General features: G+C 47.5%; 1 protein-coding gene across 1 annotated transcript in view; it reads right to left on the bottom strand.

Annotated features, from left to right (window-relative positions):
• Positions 1–3,783: 3,783 nt before the first annotated feature.
• LOC118249481 (store-operated calcium entry regulator STIMATE-like) overlaps positions 3,784–18,591 on the bottom strand; it is a 33,541-nt gene continuing 18,733 nt past the window's right edge. Inside the window, exons 5-8 of the mRNA XM_035549491.1 lie at positions 12,578–12,690; positions 11,763–11,846; positions 9,792–9,911; positions 3,784–3,897 (exon numbers count right to left, since the gene is read on the bottom strand). Of these exons, the coding sequence (XP_035405384.1) occupies positions 3,784–3,897; positions 9,792–9,911; positions 11,763–11,846; positions 12,578–12,690 (431 nt within the window). The remainder of the gene's footprint in view (positions 3,898–9,791; positions 9,912–11,762; positions 11,847–12,577; positions 12,691–18,591) is intronic.

The following is an 18,591-nucleotide window of genomic DNA, read 5'->3' as shown; positions in this document are numbered from 1 at the left end:
TTAAAATGAGGCACCACTGAATAATGCTATACATCAGCCACAGGGGAGTTTGCTTAGTAGAGAACTTGGCCAAAGACGACTTCGGCAGCCCCAAAGACGTTTACATGGCAAGGCCAAACTGAACTCATATATACTCTGCCTTTTCCAGGACTGAAAGGAAAGCGGGTGTGTGGGGAATGGAAGCATGCCCAGCAGCTAAATGATATCCGTGCGTTAAGAGAAAAATGAGTTGCCAGAGATCTACAGAAATAGGTTCAATCTTGACTGATTTTTGCATATTTAAAAATTAAATCATACTGTTGCTGTCGGAGCTCCAGCTGGTGGTGGTGGTTTGGGCGGGGTTGTTTTCCAGTTGCTTGAACATTGAGTTAGCACTCCTAGCGCCGTGACAGCAGAGCAGGTAGAGAGCACAGTTGCTCATTCACACCATGTGTTGTAGGGAGAGGGAAACAGCCAAAAGCAACCAGCTAGACTTAATTGTGCTGTGGAAGGTCCTTCTGGAAAGCTCAACCACTGTAAAACTTGTGCTGGGGCTCATGCATTGGAAGAAAACATGGAGACAAAACTACTTACTGCCTTGAGCCTAGCTGGTTTGGAAAACAGCCCTCCTGCAAGGGAAAATTGGAGGAGAGACCTTTGGCAGTCCTGAACATGCAAGAACTGAAGAGACCAAGGCTTAGCAGTGTGCACGTGGATCAGGAATAGAATGAGAAATAGTGTCTGTGAGGTTGACTTCTCCACCCAAGAGGAAGGTGGGAAGATCACCCAGTCCATTCCCAAATCCCATCCCATTTCAACAGCACGGGGTGAACAAGGTAGTGGCAGTGAACTTCTAGACAGTGCTAGGTTCAGCAGGTGTCTTCATACAGTTGTTACTGCAAAAAGCTTTCTTTGAAATTTTCACTCTCCTCCCACATTTTGCTGTTCAAGTGTATTGCTAGGGGGAGTGATTTAGTTAGGCTCTCCTCTCTCCTGTATATAGGTATGTATATATACACATATGTATTGCTAATGCTTCAGGTGCATCGTTGGTCCTCTTCCCCAGCCAAGAACACATTTCTTCCAGGGTCTGAAAAGAACAATGACCGAGTCCAACTTCCCAGCCCCGTGAAGCACCTGGAGCAGTATACTCAAGTTCTCCTTAAGGCTCCAGTTATCCATTTCACAATAAATATTTTACAGTGAATGCTGCAGTGAAGCTTTCATTTGGCAAAGATGAAACAAGCTTTGAAGCTAAGGATAGGTATGCTTTATGCTGCTGGATAAGCTTACATTACCAGATGGCTGAAAGAACCCCTCAGAAGGTAACAGGTCATCCTCCTGCTATCCCAAGAGCACTAAGGGCAAAGGTAGGTCATAGACTGAACATTTTGGCTTCCCCAATCTATAAAGACGGTATCACAACACTTTTCCTCCCTCAGGAGGAGGATTTGTCCTGGTTTGGTCTTCATGCCCCTTTGTGAGACCACAGAGGCATCCGATGAAGCACATTGTGCCAACTGCACACATCTATTCTCAGCTCCAAGAGTGTCAGTAAGTACTTGGTTGTGCAGCGATATGGATAAAGGTTGCAAGCTGCTCAGATAGCTCAGGAATTAAGGCTGAGCATCACTTTGGAGCATGCAATTTCTTCTGTTGTGCTAACATTTCATAGAAGAGAGCAGGATTCCAAACTTTAGGGTTGCTGAAACAGCAGTGGAAAGGAGATACTTGCCAGGCTATGGTATATTGTGAGCATCAACCAAAAGCTGAGCAACATTTATTCCCGGACCAAGATCACATCACTCATCTCTCATTTTAGGGCAAGGGCTTTGCTGAGGCTGAATTTGCATTCTTCATACTCTGCAGCATTGCACTAAGCAGCCCTATAGCAAGAACAAAAACTGAAATACCAGTTCACCTCGAAACAGAGACAAGCTGCTAATAGGGAAGCAATTTTTAATTATTTTTACTCAAGACCTTAAAGAGCACAACAGTTGCTCCAGCCCTTACCAGCACAGGACTCTGCCAGACAAGCAGAAGTTGCATTGTGAGTGATTTCATGAAGCAACATAAATGATCTGTTCAGAGAGCTGTGCCCCATTTGTTCTAAGAGCCTTTTGGTATGCCGGCACAAGTAGGATTTTGACTGTTAAGTAAGGAAGAAACAAAAAGGCTCTTCCAGAAATACATTATAAGGCTGCACAGCTGTGAGCGTAGCCAAGCATGTCAAGTTCACTAAGGGGCATGCAAGACTTTGATTTGCATGTAACACTTCCAAACTACTTTGAAGTTGGGAAAAAACAACCACCCACAAAACTTCACATCCTCTCAGTTTAACTTTTAAAGGACTAGAGCTCTAAGTGAGAAAAGCCAAACCCTTTATCTATACACCTGATTAAGGAATAGTGTTTTAGGAATAGGGTTCTCAGGGTTCTCCTATGAAAACTAAAGGGAGGGAAGACAAAAAATAAACAGAACTCCTGCCCAACACTTCCAGGGACAGTTTTGCAGCATGCAAGGCCTGCCTATAGCTTACCTGCGTCTACCTGTTAGTACAGTGGATCCTGGATCAGATCTTGCTCTAAGGAACTATTCACTGGTTGGACTCTGCACAGTCAGTCCAGCTGTATCTGCACCCAGCCTGGGAGTGCATTAAGCAGCTGCTCGGGTCCGTCCCCAGGAGAGCTACAGAATGTTTTGGCGTTTTTGCTGTTTATAGACTAATACAGCCTGTTGACAAGAGAGCAAGGGCAAAGTCCTGCTCATCACACTTGGAGCAAGAGGTGCCAGGATCTGAGATGATGAGATGACCCATGGATTATCATCAGCAGTCTCACCTGAGGCCGTTCTGTTACACCTATAAAGTGAGGGCAGGTTAATGGGGCTTTCAGGGGACTCTTCTGATTTGGCTTTCAGATCAGATCCTGCAGAGATTTTATGTATTTTGAGCTAGGTAAAAAGAAAGGAGTCGACTCCTGTTTCCCAGCAAACATACACCTATAAGGTAGCAACTGCGATCAATCCCAGATGACTGCTCCAGGCTGAATCCAGCACAGGCTGATGCGGCAGCATCAGGTTTTGCACTGAAGTGGCTCATACAACCCATCTACAGAAAGTCAACACTGGTTCATCTCTTTCTGTAGATTTTCTAGGACAGCCCTGCTGTGGGGGACAGTTTGCCCTGTAAGGAACACATCAGTTAGACCTCAATAGATCCCACTTCTTTCCCTTTACAGGGTTATGGTTTCACAAAAATATTAAGCATAATGAAGATACTTCATATCTGAAGCAGTTTTAGGTCAAACATTTATTGCATTCCTTATAAAACAGTAAAAAAAAGCATCGGATCCACTGAGAGTCTTCCCAATTCAAGACATTTAAATACATATTGCAAAACAGTTCTTTTGAGCATGTGTGAATATAAAAGTGTCAGAGTTCAGACAGTACAGGACAGATTCTTTTTCTATTAAAAAACAGACAGCCTTTTGATTTCAGTCTCCAGTCCTGACAGTTATACCCAGCTGGCCAGCCAGAGGAAGTACACATCCATACCCCTAACCTCAACATGCCTGCATGTGTTGAGGTTAAGGTCAGGCAGCTAAAGCAGATTCTGCTCAAGCCCAAACAAGATACACAGACACCATCCCAAAGAGACCACTGCAGAAGGATGGGTCTACATGAGGCAGGCAACCGGATCTCCATAGATCCACAGGGATCAACTTGCATTCCCCACCATGCCCTTCCTTGGCCAGCTCAAGGATCACAGTGCTGCTCCCCTTCCTCCACCTCATCCCGGTGCTGTCAGATGACCACCTGATAGCTGGGCTGCTTCATCTTCTGGTTCATTCCCTGGAGCCCCGAAGTGTCCTGGTCGCTTTCAGACTGCTCAAAATCCATGTCTGGAGAGAGCAGCACCTGGAAGGGAGAACAGACAGATGCTCATGGATTCCAAGTCCTCAAGCAGACACAACTGGAGCTTCTTATGCTCTTAATAGTGTAGCAAACATCCCCAAGCAGCAGCTTGGGAAGGGGTCAAGCACCCATGGAGGGGTCTGCTGCAAGATTTAACCCTCCCTGGCTGAGGAGAGAGGTCTCACTGTCACCTTGATCACTACAGTGACAGCCAGGCCCATGTGGGTACAGACACTATTGCTCCGGAGCCCCGATATTCCCCTCAAGAGCAGGGCAGGCAGCTAAAATCTCTGACCACGGGGCAGGACTCACACACTGACATTCACATTCAGCAGCCTCAGAGGAGATGCACAAAAACTAGGCCGCATCTCGCAGACATCTGCACCAAAGAGAGATGTTTCCCCAAGCACCCAGCTGCTTGTGATCTCCAGAGCTCAGCCAGAACAGCAGGCAGAGCTACACATCGTTTCAGCCACGGCCAGCAAGCTCGAAGATGCTGTCCTGGCCTGGCACCATCTTATTTCCACCTAGCCCAGCATCTCCTAGCTCAATCTGAACTGCAGGAGCCAGAACAGGGCACGGACACCTCAGGACGAGCTGTCTGCATGGACAGTATCTACAGCTTGACAGGTTGTTTGCTCAACCCCATCCTACCCCTTCTTCCTACTACAGAAACCTAGCTTTGAGCAAGGGAAGCCCTACTGTCCTTCAGCCCCAACAGCAGCTGGCCCTAAGCACACTTAATGTTCCATCAACCCTTCTGCTAGGGCGTGTCACAACAGCAGTACCTGGGAGCCAAGCCATAGGATTTCTGGTCAACACTGGCCACCCACACCACAAGCCTGGCCAGGTCCTTGGCACCTCAGCACCTGACTCTACAGAGGCCTCGCAGCGCAGTCAAGGGCCTTCAGTTTTATTTCTGAGCAATGCCAGAAGCCCTTTCCCCTCTCTTCCACTTGCCCCATCACAGAACCCAAACAGAATCATTAGTTCATGGCCTATGTGGGGGAAAAGGGTCAGCTACCACACTTCCCCTGCCAAAAAAAAATGCAGTGAGGCAGCATAGATCTCCCAGCCAAGCCTCAGCCCCATCTGACCCTGCTCCACAGCAGGAACCAATGCACTATGAAGCCCCCGTTCCCATCCCATGGCACCCCTCCACCTCAACTGAAGGACATCTCAGGGGCTTCCAGCCATGCAGAGCACACTGACAGCTCAGCTAGTGCCAGAGCCCAGCATCCTTTGGGGGAAAAAAAGCAGGAACATGGGGATTTAGTCCTATTGATGGTCATCTCCAGGCCCAGTTGTGAATTAACACGCCCTCCACTTGTTCATTTAGGCAGCACCAGTCACCACAGCAACTAAACAGGAAAAACAAACTGCAATCAATCAGCGACTTCAAAGAGGCCAAAGGGCCGCAGGGGAAGACTTCCTCCCTATCCTCACACACACTCCAGCCCCTCCATCTGATCTGGTTATCCTCACAGCAGCATGTCAGATATTTAGGACTGCAGTAGATGAGATTAAGATCTCTTGTTCCCCTCTATCCACCCCCAAATTGGGTCTACACAGATTTTTTCGTTGTGTTCAAGACATCACTGGAAACTTTCCAGCTCTTCCCAGTGAAGATTTCCTCTGTTTAACATTTAAATATTGTGATGCTGCTGGACCTGAAAAAACGGGCAGTTAGTCACACGCAGCATTATAAATCACTGAACTCCCACAGGCCGCAACAGGCTGTCTTTGGGGTTTGACGCACTTTTAATTTCAGTGGCTTTCAGCTACAAGCTCAAACCCTCTGACAGTGCCTGCTACGTCAGCTGTGGTTGACTGAGCTTTGGGATCCCGACCCGTTCAGGCTGCTACCTGCCCCCCGTATGGCTCATACAAGGCTGCTTGAGCCAGCAGTCCTCCGGTAAGCTTTCCGCAATTGCCTGGGGAGCTTCATCGTGAGAAGACACCTCATCCCTGCGACAGTCACGGCCCACACCCTCAGATATGGCTTTTTGAACAGAACAATTTGGGAGCTTTCAGCACAGCTCGGCCAAGGCACTTCCCTCTCAGATGCATCCAGGCCAGAGGCACAACTGGGAACAGACCACAGCTTTGCAGTCCCAAAACAAGGTGCTGCTGTCTCACCCGGCAGTCCTCAAGTACTTCACATGTTCCTCCCCACACAAGGACAGCAGCTTGCAAAACAACCCAGGTCATGCTGCAGGAGTGGGGCTGGCCACATGTTCTGCCAACCCCTCCTGTCCAGGAGGAGAGGCTGACTACTGGTTTGGGACCCTTCCAAGCAGACCCTTCAGACAACGAAGTCTTCTAAGCAGCAAAGAAATTAGAGTAAGAACTGTGGCATAGGCTGGAAAACATAGAAGCCTGGGGGCCATTTCCCTGCAACCAATAGAAATTTGTTTGCCTAGAACTCCACCAGCCTGGTGCAGAGGCAGGAACCATCTCACCTTCCTCCTACATCTGAGCTCAGATGAGCTGCCATGTGCAAGTGGGACAGTCTCCTTCCCGAGGCACCCATCTTCATTTAACTTCTCCTAATGAACAGGCACCCGAGCTCACCCTGAGCTTGAGCTATTTAAACATCAGCTCAATTAGCCAACAAGCAAGTCAAACACATTCTTGGAATATTTTTCAATATTTAAAGCAAGCTCTAGGGGTATGTAGAGGTGTGCTCCTGTCTAGCACACTGCCAAAAGCTACAGTTCCTATGGAGGTGATTAGGATTGGTGTTGAACTCCACGACGACCAAAAGGCAGGTCCCATGCAGCGTACCAGCTTTCCTCCCAGCCTTAAACCAGCCTCCAGTTTCACTCTGATGGCTCCTAGAAGTACCACGGCTATTAGAACAAATTTTGCTTTAATGCTCATCTCTAGAAACGTAAGCTTTCAAAAAAAAAAGAGCAGAAACTCACCCACCTCCCTGGGGAAAACCAAAACAAAAACAAGTCCAAAAAGATCAAATAAAGCATTATAAAAACCGACTTGTTTTCCTGAGTGTAGAAAACAAAGAAACCACTGATTAGATCTAAAGTTTATCGGCACTCACAAGGGCAAGGGAAAAGAGATTCGGGTCAAGGGCAGGACACATGCAAAGCAGAAATAAATCCATGTAGCTGAATGCATTTCCCCAGCCTGAATAGCATCAGATTCAAACCAGTACTCCTGAGACGTCTCTCCATCCCACCAGAAGGCAAAAAAGGATTGCATGAACATTTGTGGATTGCCAAGTCTCTTCTTGCTACCCAGCTGGTCTACCAAACTGAGGGCAAAACTGACTTTTCATGCAATCCCTATGGTAAATGCTGAGTGCAGGTTTTTAACAGGTTAACTCCCCATCCCCCCCTCCTTCTCCAAACAGGAACTGCAAGTTCTAGTGAAAATAATGACACTAGTGGTGAGATAGGCAGAGGGCTGAAATTCAAGGCGGCAGCATGATGGGGAGCTGTTGGCGCCTGCTGTTAGACAACCCTGATGAACCCTGATAAACCACAGGACATCAGCCTCAGTCAGCCCTGCCCTGCTCAGAGAGGCTTCCCAGATCCCTCTCCCCTGTAGCCAGGCAGGAGGGAAGGAATTCCCCCACTTGAACAGGTTATTAGCAGCAAGGAGCCCAGCAAACCCTCGTTTTCTGGTTTGGAGCCTAAATACCAGACAACCCAGCTGTAGCACTAGCCAGCCAACATGATCTTTAACTCACAGCCTGAAAGCGATGACAAAGCAGGAGCCTACAGCTACACCTCAAGGCCAAATGCCAAGAAGCAGAATTGGAAGAGCAGGTCATTTGTTTGTTGTTTTTATTTTTTATTTTTTATTTTTTTTTTTTTTTTTAGCATCCTTCCCTGCCCAAACTATTTTTAGTAGTGCTGGACCAGAGGCACAGGAGCATAGGAGCATAATGAGGCAGACCTTGCAGACATCTCTGATGGGATGCCTGTCACCCTGATAGCTCCTGTGGTGATCAGACTTTGGGGATTGACAGCTGGCTTGCACATTGAAGGTCTCAGCAAAAATTTGTCTGAGAAAAGGAGTCAAATACTTGGAACTTGGGAGACGCCTTCAACAGCAAGAGTCACCCTGTGGGAGCCCCATTTCCATCACTTGAAATAACCTATGTCAAGCTATCGGATGAGCCTTAGCAAGCATCAGAGATTAGCATCTTCCCTTTAGATTGTGGGAGCCCCATTTCCATCACTTGAAATAACCTATGTCAAGCTATCGGATGAGCCTTAGCAAGCATCAGAGATTAGCATCTTCCCTTTAGATTATCCAAAAGCTGAGCTAGAGGCCACAAAACCCTTGTCCCCTCCAGCAGAGCAAGGCAGAGGGGCCAACTCCATTCCCACATAGATCCAGCAACTCCAACACCATCTGCGTATCCACAGCAGCACCAGCCTGAAGGTTTCCGTGACACCTATGAGACTAGATGATCCATGTTTAGGTCACAATGGGTTGGAAAGGAAGCTGGAGTCTCAACTGGAGATGCCACCTCCTTGCCCTTGCTTCTGAGCTGGGGTAGTTTTAACTGATCTTAAATCTCCAGGAACACACCAGCATACCCAGTAAATGAGGCAGATCTTCACCACCAACTTTGAGCCAACCTCCAACCTAGCTTTTCCATGGAAGCACCACTCCTGAACACCAACCACCACCAAGAAGCCAGGATTGTGCCATAACCAGGGAGAAGTTTGTGCCCAGATTTAATCCACCTTTAGCATAGAGTGGTTTGGGTTGGAAGGGACCTTAAAGGCACCCACTTCCACCCCCCTGTCATGGGTAGGACACCTCCCACTAGGCCAGGTTGCCCAAAGCCCATGCAGCCTGGCCCTGAACACCACCAGCAGAGTTTCTCTGGACAAGGTAGGAGCTCCTAGGTAGCTGTGCATTGAAACTGAGGACTCCTATCTAGACGTACTAGCACTGCTCAGCTCTCTTCCCTCCCCAGATCAATACAGATTTCTCAAGGATGCCCCAGCCATGCACACGGCTCAGGAAACTCCCTGGGACACGCTGCTCACATGTTTTCGGTAACCTTGTCAAGCTACAACTGTTTATCTGGAGGCCAGGCCAGGAGGAATGACTCACTTGTCTCACCAGCTGCTTGCATCTGCCTGTCCTTCCTGCAGGAAGGATTCCTCTGATGCTGGATCCCCAGCAGCAGCAGCAGCCAGCTCCCTGCTGCACCTTTGAGCCTTCAAAGCCACCGCTGCTGGGTGGACCATCCAGCACACCCTCAAACACAACTACCTCTACATGCATTGCAACGTTGCCAGTAATCAGCCATCCCATTCAGTAGCACAAGAGCGGAGTGTAAAAGAGAGCTCAGAGCAAGAGCTATTTCTGTTCGTCCTAAATTCCTCAGCAGAAGCTACTCCAGGAGCAAGCCTGCAACTGCCAGAAGCTATTTTATCTTAGCAGGTCTTGCCAGCGAGCTGCAGATACCGGGAGTCATACAGCGTGCACTCTGAAATCAGGGCCAGGAGCCAGGGGAAGGAAGGGAATTCAACCCAGAGACTCGGGTTGTGGTCGTTGCCCAGAATCTGATGGGAAGCACAGACTACCTGCCTGGCAAGCCGTGTGTCATTAATAATGAGAATAACGCCTGCTGGTCTTGGAGTGTTCCACTTCCACCCATCCCTTGCTCTCCTTAACTTTAAGGTCAAGCTCAGACTACACCAAACAGTTTTCTACGGCTACAAGACCTTTATCAGTCTGAATAATTACAAAAAAACCAGGAGGAAACTAGGAGGAACGCAAGCTCTTCTAAGCCAAGATTGACCACAATTAACGATGGCAAAGTTGAATGACAGCATGGGGGTGCCCACCAGCTTCAGCCTGCCACTCCAAGCCAGCTCTTCCTGGTCTTTGGACGTCTTTGGTCTTACCTGAGATTCCTCAGTCCTCCTCGCCCGAGGGGTTTCTATGGATCCATTGATGTCCAGGCTGTCTTTCTGCTTGTAGTATTTCCTCATGATCAAGCTGTCCACAACCCAGAACATAATGGCCTTGGGGAGGAAGGAGTTGCATAAATTAGACTACGGAGGCCAAAATACAAAGTCAGACAATCAAAGCTTTTTCTTTCTTCTCCTTCATATTCTCCAGATCTCCAGTTCCCAGCAATCTGCGCTGATATACAAATTAATCCAGCATTAGGTGTCTGTGGAGGTTGGATGAAGCAAATTCCCAAGGTTCATTCCTCATATAAATTGTCAATTCCCTGTTTGCTGGAAACCCAGTGAAAACAGGCAGTGGTAGGCCAAGTTTCTGCTAGAAGTACCTTTGAACCAACCTCCACCCAAGGTTCACCTGCTCTGTCTGCACCACTTTGAGAATGAGGTTATTTCTATGAGAACCAGTTTGCTTTTGAATAATGAAGCTCAACCATGGGGTTGGGAGGAGAAGTACAGGTAAATTCAACTCTGCCAATGCTCCATCCATTTTAAGAGTCACAAGAAGTTCAAGTCTCTCCTCATCCAGGGGTGAACTCAATGCTAGCATCTTGTTCTCATTTCCCATCTTGGTAGGAACTGAGCTGCAGCTCAAATATTCCCCAGAACTAGGGGAACTAGGAAAAGCCTGAGCTTTTGCCAAGCTAGTTTTGAGAATATCAATCGTTTTGGGTAACCCGAACACCTTTCAACACAGTAACATAATCTAGCCAAACAGCGCATGTAGGACAAGTTGTTTTACAGCCAACTTTAAATTCTGAACTTCAGTTCCTCACTCCCATCACTATACCTACTACAAAAGCTTCAGCACTTCTGTTGATGTGATGTTTTTATATGTTTGCTAATTTATGTGAAGGTGACATCACAACTTTACATCACTCAGTTGGACAAAGAGCATTTCCAGCAGGAAATCTACTCCTGACAACACCCAACACCTATCAGAGCATTCAAGTCCTTTGTTTTAGCATCACTTTGTACTCATATTGCATTACAACAACATCTATACAGCACATGGTCAATCTGTTGCTCTCATATCTAGTACACTTGCAGAGAGATCTGTCTGAAACTGTCATGAACTTCAGAAGACCGATGAGCTCCCAGGACAACCAGATTGCTACTTTAGTTGGATTCCAGCCTCTGTTTCTGGGGAAGAGAGTTTTTTTGGCCACTCTTTAATAGCCTTGTTAAATATAAAAGGAACTTTTTTAATTTTTTTTTTTTTTTTTTTTTTTTTTAAGGCTTGAGTACAAATAAGACGTGTTTGAGATTTTTGAAGCCCTGTGCTCTGTTTGTAGGGATTCTTCACTTGGCATGTACAACAAAGGATATCAAGTTGTTTTTTCCTTCCCTGGCTACAGTACAATTCAAAAAAGCTCCCTTGATCAAGGACAGCCTTTTTGTCAACAGATCACAGCAAGAGGACAGCTTTTTGCTCTTCAGGTGCATGGAATTATCTTCATTTTCTTTCCACCCCTCTACCCATACCCACTGGCATTTTTCTTCCCCCTTTTACCTCCAACTGAAAGCACAGCAGGTTGCCAAAAGTCACCACTGACTATAAGCCATCCTACAGTCACTTAATGGGCTTTGGGCATCCCTGCACCTGCAACTTGCTGCTGAGGTGCAGTTGTCAGCTGATGAGCCTCAGCTTTCCCCAAAAAAGTAAAAAATCAGCCACCGAGAAGCTTGGACAAGAGAGTGGGAATTAGGAACAGAGCCCATGGTAGGGCAGTAGCGACAGATTTGTGCTTGTGGCAGGAAGTATTTTTGCTTCTGCTCCCATCCGTCTTGTCCTATTCACTTCAATTACTTAAGGCTGCCCCAAGCCAGCTCCTGTACACTCTCCCCTTGAGAAGGGACCACGATTTCCAAACCACCCTACCCAGTGTTCATGGAGGCACCACTTACATTGACTATAAAAGGCACAACAAGCATGACCAGGACGAGCTCCAGCTGGGGATTTGGGATGTAACTCAGGAGGATCTGCTGAAGCTGCAGAGAAAAAAAAAATAGGAAAAAAACCGGGGGATTTAGAAGCATTTGATTCTGTACAGAGCAAGAAATGAATACTGCTGATCTTTCAGTTTAACTACCCATGGCAACAACTGGTGGGACTGTCCTTGGCTCCCTGAGCCTAGTTACAAAGTAGGGACACCAGCCACGCACGAGGTATGTGGACAGGAACCCAACAGCATCTCTGGAGCTAGTTGTGTGCTGCTGAACACGTTCACACACAGTCACATACTAGATCCTAAAGGCTGATGACCAGCAGAGTTACCATGAGCAACCATACAGAAGCAGGGGTTGAAGGATGGGATACTGCTTTGACAGAGGTGAATTTGGAAGGAACTAAGAGTCCCACTAGTTTAGACAAGAGATCACAAACAACAAACTGATTTGACAAGATAATGTGGAAATCCCCTGGCAGAACTGTAGTAGCTCAGTTGCCAGCCCAGCCTATTTGGAAGGATTTCCAAGGATGGAAGAGAAAGCTAAAGAAAAGCCTTATTCCACTAATTTTTGACTAGCAGGAGAACGTACCAGAAGCCAAGCTGTTATGAAAATCATGTTTCCCCTAACTTAAGTAATAGCTAATTATCACAGAGCTGTCAACAAGTCATAAGGATTAAAGACCTACCATGATGTGAACCATTAACAATGCAAAGCTGACAAGAAACAAGCCACAGCAGCTGCAGCTAGAAAAAATACACTGGGGAGCTTACCTTTGTCCAACCAGGGATAAGCAGAACAAGGCTGATTGCAGTCTTCTCAAAAACCATTATCAGCAAGTAGAGGATACACTGGCCAATCCAGGCAGCAGCTTGTGGAGGGTCACCTGGGAAAACAGGACATTGCATCTGACATAGGACAGGAGGAGACAGCCTTGCAGAGAAATTGCCTCGTATCTGACACCCGAGTTGATCAGAGGGATGAGGAAAGGGTTCCCATATTGCAAATTCTGCAGTGAGACAAATGCTCACCCGCAAAGAAAAAGTTATAATAATGGAGAGATTCCACAGCTGTATGGCCACACACCTGGGGTAAGAGGTTTTGTTGTCCCTGCTGGATCCAGAGATCGTTACTCCACTGAAGATCAAAACATGCCAAGATCTAAGCTCAAAGCTTTCTAGTTTATCATTTAAAAAAATCAGATCTAACTTGTATTGAAGAAACTTTAGTAGGCTTGCAAAGGTGCATCCTTTACTAGTTGCAGCTCATTTTGCAAGTTGATATAGAGAAATAAGAGCAGAAAGACAAAGGTGCTCCCCAGTTCCATTTGTGCAGGCTCCCTGTATCAGGGCAGCAATCTCGTACTGCAGTTGTGCTTTTGAACTGAACTTGGCTATAAGCAAGAGAGTCATCGCTCTAGAAACCACGTTTTCCACTCATTTGAGAATTGATTCTGAAATGAAGATATTAATTAAAGCAGAGCCTGGTTCGTTTGAAGGGCAAGCAAGTAATAACGGAATTTCAGCAACTTTAAAAAGCCCCACTTACCTCTGAGATGCTAACACTACCCATAACCATCCACATCCTGCTGTGCTCTCTCCATTCCCCAGCCTGCCCCTGCAATCCACCAAGAGCAGGAAAAACACCATCTCCTTGCCTTACACCTCCCCCTGCATCGCCTGTCCTCCCTAGAGGAACTGCTCTGCTGGAGCACAAGTCCTATAAGTATCCTACAAGGCAGGCAGGAGCGTCCTGCTAATGCAGAGGGGCACAGCCTGAAGCCCCCAAATCCCTCTTGTTCCTTCAGCAACCCCAGCACTCACTCACTCAAAAACCACACATCTGGCAGCCAAACCTGGGCTCTCCAGGGCCACAGCACAGCAGCATCACAAGTGCCTAATCAGGGAGCTATTCCTAGCAACTTTAAGGAGATTATAACCTCAAATGGTGTTTGTAAGAGATGATCCAATCTCTTCTGCTTGGGGAAGGTTGCACGGAGTCTTGGAGATGTTTTCCCTTTCTTTCAGCCACCGATGGGCATTGCAGGTGCCCAGCCCGTGGTGATGAGTTATTCTGAGCTGAATGGGCACAAGGACGAGGGGAGGAAGCCCTACGTGTACAAGGTGTCAAGTACTCCCTGTCCTTCAAGCACAGACCACTAAAACCCTTGCTTGAGGAAGCTTGAAAGCTCAGAATCTCAAAAACACCTTGCTCAAACAGATCCTTACAAGCAAGCACTGCTTTGTGGCATCAGTAGTTTGGTTCCAGGATACCAGAGACTGCATTTCTCTTCACCTTGACAAACCAAGAGAAGTCTGCAAAGACAGATTTTTCCCCCCAGTTTTTTCTGCCCCCTTCCAGTAGGCAAGAGCTTCATAGGCATAGCTCAAAACCCTGGCCCATTTTGACACGAATTTTAGACTGATAAACCTTTGAATTAAAGCTCGTCCCAAAGATAAACCTTTGAATTAAAGCTCGTCCCAAAGGCAATCCCTTGAAAAACGCACTGCCAGTCTGATGCTCTTCTATACGAGGGTCAGTCAGTACCCTGCACACTCCTCTGTCAAAAAATAAATCAAATTTATCGCCTACAGTCTTACCCGCTCAGTTTCCAGCAACAGCCCAAGAGTTTCCCCATCACCAGTTTCAACAGAAGAAGCATAAGCTTTCAGCCCTAAACAGAAGGATTTTTTTTTTTTTTGCTGATGGAGTGAGTGGCTGGTTATGCGACACTAAGCAAGAGACAGAGGCTCCATCGCTCCTGGTTTTTACAGCTATCCACTAAAAAAGAATCAATGCTAATTAAATATGAATGCTTCCAATGGAGTACTTACCAAGTAATAATTAAAAGCATATTTGTATTGTTAGCAATGATAATGGTACCGTATCTGTTACATGTGCTTGCTTCAGCCCTCTGTAAGTACCCTGCCAGCGGGTTATCTCCTTCCTATGTCACCAGAATACCTTGGGTCTGCAAAACTGAGCCACAGTATCTGGCTTGGGAAAGATGCAGCATTTCCTCTTACCACTCAAATTCAAAGATAATCCCTGGCAACATTTGTTTCCAGAGGAATGGGGCCAGAATTTGGAATTGCATCCGTGCAAGAGAACCCAACCCGCCGCAGGAGGTGGGCACTCGATCTGATCTCGGATGGGAGCAGACTGGGAGCTGTGCCCTGCTTTTCTCAGCACGGTGCTGCTGTGACACACCAAGGGAAGCCCACACAAGCAGCTTGCAAGAGCATATTTGTCCAAACCACTGCCCATACCTCTGGTTGCAGAGACCAGCAGCACATGCCAGGATTTAGGAAGAGCTGGTGTCTGACCAAATGCTGGGAGAATCTGCTTCCCAGGGAGAGCCACACAGGTTTGAGTGTGTGTTTGGCCTTTTTCTGTCATTTGTTAGCAATGCAACAAAATATTTGCAAAGAAGCAGAGGCATCCAGATGGCGTCTCCATGCCAGAGACCTCTGAGCGATCTCCTCACGTCCCAACTTTTTAAATACCCAAACCACGACTGAGAAGGAAGCGGAGGAGAAGAGAGGAGAGGACGGAGGTGGAAGCTGTGGCTGCAGGAAGCTGCTGAGCCATGAGGCCAGCCAGCAGCGAGCCAGACCAGCAGGCAACCGCTCAGAGAGGGGAGAGCCAGGGAGGTTATGTGCAAGGGCAACCAGCAGAGCCCCTGGGACTTCAGAAAGCACACGGCTGCACTGCCTGGCAGGCAGTGGCTTTCTGGGTGGTCTGTGGGGGAGAGAGGAGCACTTATTGTTACTCTGCAATTAAAGGCTGCTCCTCAAGCACTCACAGCCTCTGGTGCCCTCTCATCTCTGGCATAGGTTGGACATAGCGTTTTTTTTTGCCAGGGACCCCAAGACCAACCCACCCTGCCACAAGCCCCCAGGTTACCATCATCCATCAAAGCTCTGAGTACAAACGAACCAGGAAAACAAACACATCCGATACCTCCTTCCTGCACTTGGACTCTTTCCCTTTCGCTCTGTGTTGTCAGCTGCGGTGCTCGGTCCCCCCTGGGGAAGCGGGGACAGGGGCCACAGCACCCCTTGCTAGGCAGCTCTTCTGCACCACGATCACAGCAGCACTTACACCGTACCACTGGTGCCTGCCTGAAAAGCAGCAGGGAGTCTGAGGTATCCCAAATACCCACCCTCTCAAAGCCTTTTGGTGAGGGGGCACCACCGTTCGTTATCACAAACCACTTGGTTTTGCATACCAGACAGCCCTGACGCCCTGAGCAAATCATCTCCACAGACAGGTTTTGGTGATGCAGGCTGAGATTCGGACACCAAGGGAAACAACCTGCTTCCTAACCCAGCCAGGGCATGGACCCACTCACACCTAAGGTTAATACCTCCTCACCCAAGCCAGTTTCCCCTCACCATCAGTTTGAAAAAAAAAAAAAAGTGCACTTTTCCCTCCATGACTTTTAAACAGGATTTTGAAAAAGCCTGTTTTCTAAAGTGTTTTTTTTTTTTTTTTTTTTTTTTTTCCTTTTTTCTCCCCTCCCATGTAGCCTTTGTATTATGGAAGCCCACCATATCCAAAGCCACAGGCCTGCCCCAGTTAGGCCAGCTTCACCAGTTAAGTGGGTGCATGTGTAAATGGGACAGGGCCTGTGCTACCAAATGGGGTGAATCTGTGCTCCTTACTCCCCACCACACCTGGTCAATCGTGCCTCCACCCCAATACGGGGCATCAAACATTCAGACTTCTCACTCTTGGTCCTTCCTCTATCACCTGAATGTTTAATTAGCAATTAAGTGGCCAGGGTAAAACAGTGCAAGGATGTGCAAAGAGACTTGCAGACCCATGTAGAGGCCAGCTGTGGCTCCATCACCATAAGCCTAAAGTTGCTACTGTCTTGCAACCGTTACTGTCTTACTGTCTTTTCTGCCTCAGATTGAGCTTTTTCAGACTACAGGAAGAGATGTTTCTGCACAGGAATCCATCCAGAGGCACAAAATTAGACTGCTTTATTTCCACTCCCTGGCAGGAAGATCAGAGGGTGTCTGCAGGCATTTCTTCCAGCATCTTGGCCTCCCAAGGACAGCAGGCTGATCACTACTAAAGTAATTGAGCACAAAGATGCAAAGTGAAACAGCAGCATGACCTACAGGGCCACCGGGATGACTTTGGCTATAAATACAGGGGTTTGTTTTCTCTTCATCAAGGAGGTCATCTGGCTGCTCCTTACCTCAGCAAAGTCACCCAAGTCTAACTTCTCACCAACTTGTGCCAGTAACACACACACCTCTATCTCCTAGTATCTCATGAAAAAAGACGTAGCCTTCAGTGTGGTCCCCAGACGAGCCCAGAAGACAGACTGGCCATATCTCCTTCTCTCCAGTCAAAAAAAGAGGCTAGAGAACTTGAGCTGGCCCCAGCACCTCATTGAGGTTTGGCTTCCTACAGCCAGAGGGTCAGAGGCATCCTTAGAAACAACTTAATGTCTTTAATGGACCAAACGTTGTCCAGAAGTGTCTTAGCCCATGGATGGGAGAGGATTCTCCTTACATCGTGCATTTCCATCAGAAAAATTCAGGTGAGTGCCTACAAGGTTGTTCCTGCCCTACAAGACAGACAGCCACCAAGACCCGATCTGCGCCCTAGAGGCTAGAACAAAAAAAACCACCCCCCTCTTCGCTGTGAACAAAGCTTCCCTTTCTATGCAAAGGAGAGGGGAACAGGTGTAAGGGATCTCTGCAGCCTCTGCATCTCATCTGCTAGATGCCAGGTATCGTGCTCCCTTTGATCCATCCCCTGGAGCAAGGGCGGATTTTTGCCCCCCAGTTCCAGTGGGAAGGGAACTCACTACCTCAGCTCTCCGCACAGACTCTACCACTAACCTCTCCTTTTTGCTGGATGAGCATTTTGTTCAATCCTCCTTACAGCCAGCTCCCATCGTGGCAGAAATAAGCATCTCCCTTAGCCTTTAATCCCAAAGGATGCACACACTGTGTCAACCAACCTCCTCCAGCAGCACTACCACCCTACCCCACCACCAGCAATAGCTCCCGGGTGCACACCTAGAATCACCGGTGCCTGCAGCAGCCTCACAAACACATCTCATGTTCTGCTTGTGCCTGTGTTTGAGAAAAAGCAGCACTGCTTGAGGCATTTCAATTGTTACCACTCAATGGGACTAGTTTAAATCCAGGCTGTCTAACGTTCCAAGCTGTCAGAGCCCACATGCTATTGCCAGACAGCTTTATTTATGGTCTTTTGGGGACTATGCATGCACCGAGCAGGTAGGAAAAAGTTTAACCAGAGCCAGAGGAGAGGGAAAGTGAAAAAGTGAGTAAAAGTTAATATCTGAAAGTACTGAAAGTCATGTTGGGTGAGATGGAGATAGAGAAAGTCAATAGAAATTCTTCATAGAAAGATACTTAAATGGCAACTCCAAAACAAAAGGAATGTAATTATCAATGCTAAGTACAGAGCAGGATAAGAAACAGCAGTCAGATTCTTGACTTGCACATGAGCGTTCACTTGGAGGGCCAGACCAGGTTTTCAGAGACTGAGTGCAACAAATGCTTGCACCAGCTCTGGGCAAGACAAGTTGGTGTCAGAGCAGCCAGTGGGCATCCCACTCAGCCCCAATTTGCAGTGTCACCATTATTTTGGGTCTTTAGTCCTTGGAGATATTGCTGTTACAATGGGGTAAGCATTCGTGTTCCCCATGGACCACATCCTGGAGGGTCCAAAAGTTTGCACAGCTGCTTAATGCAAGGGACCTGGCCATGCACTCAACCATTTGAGGATAATCCCC

Source organism: Cygnus atratus, chromosome 1, assembly GCF_013377495.2.
Source record: "Cygnus atratus isolate AKBS03 ecotype Queensland, Australia chromosome 1, CAtr_DNAZoo_HiC_assembly, whole genome shotgun sequence".
Lineage (NCBI taxonomy): Eukaryota > Metazoa > Chordata > Aves > Anseriformes > Anatidae > Cygnus > Cygnus atratus.
This window is presented reverse-complemented; position numbering and strand designations above follow the sequence as displayed.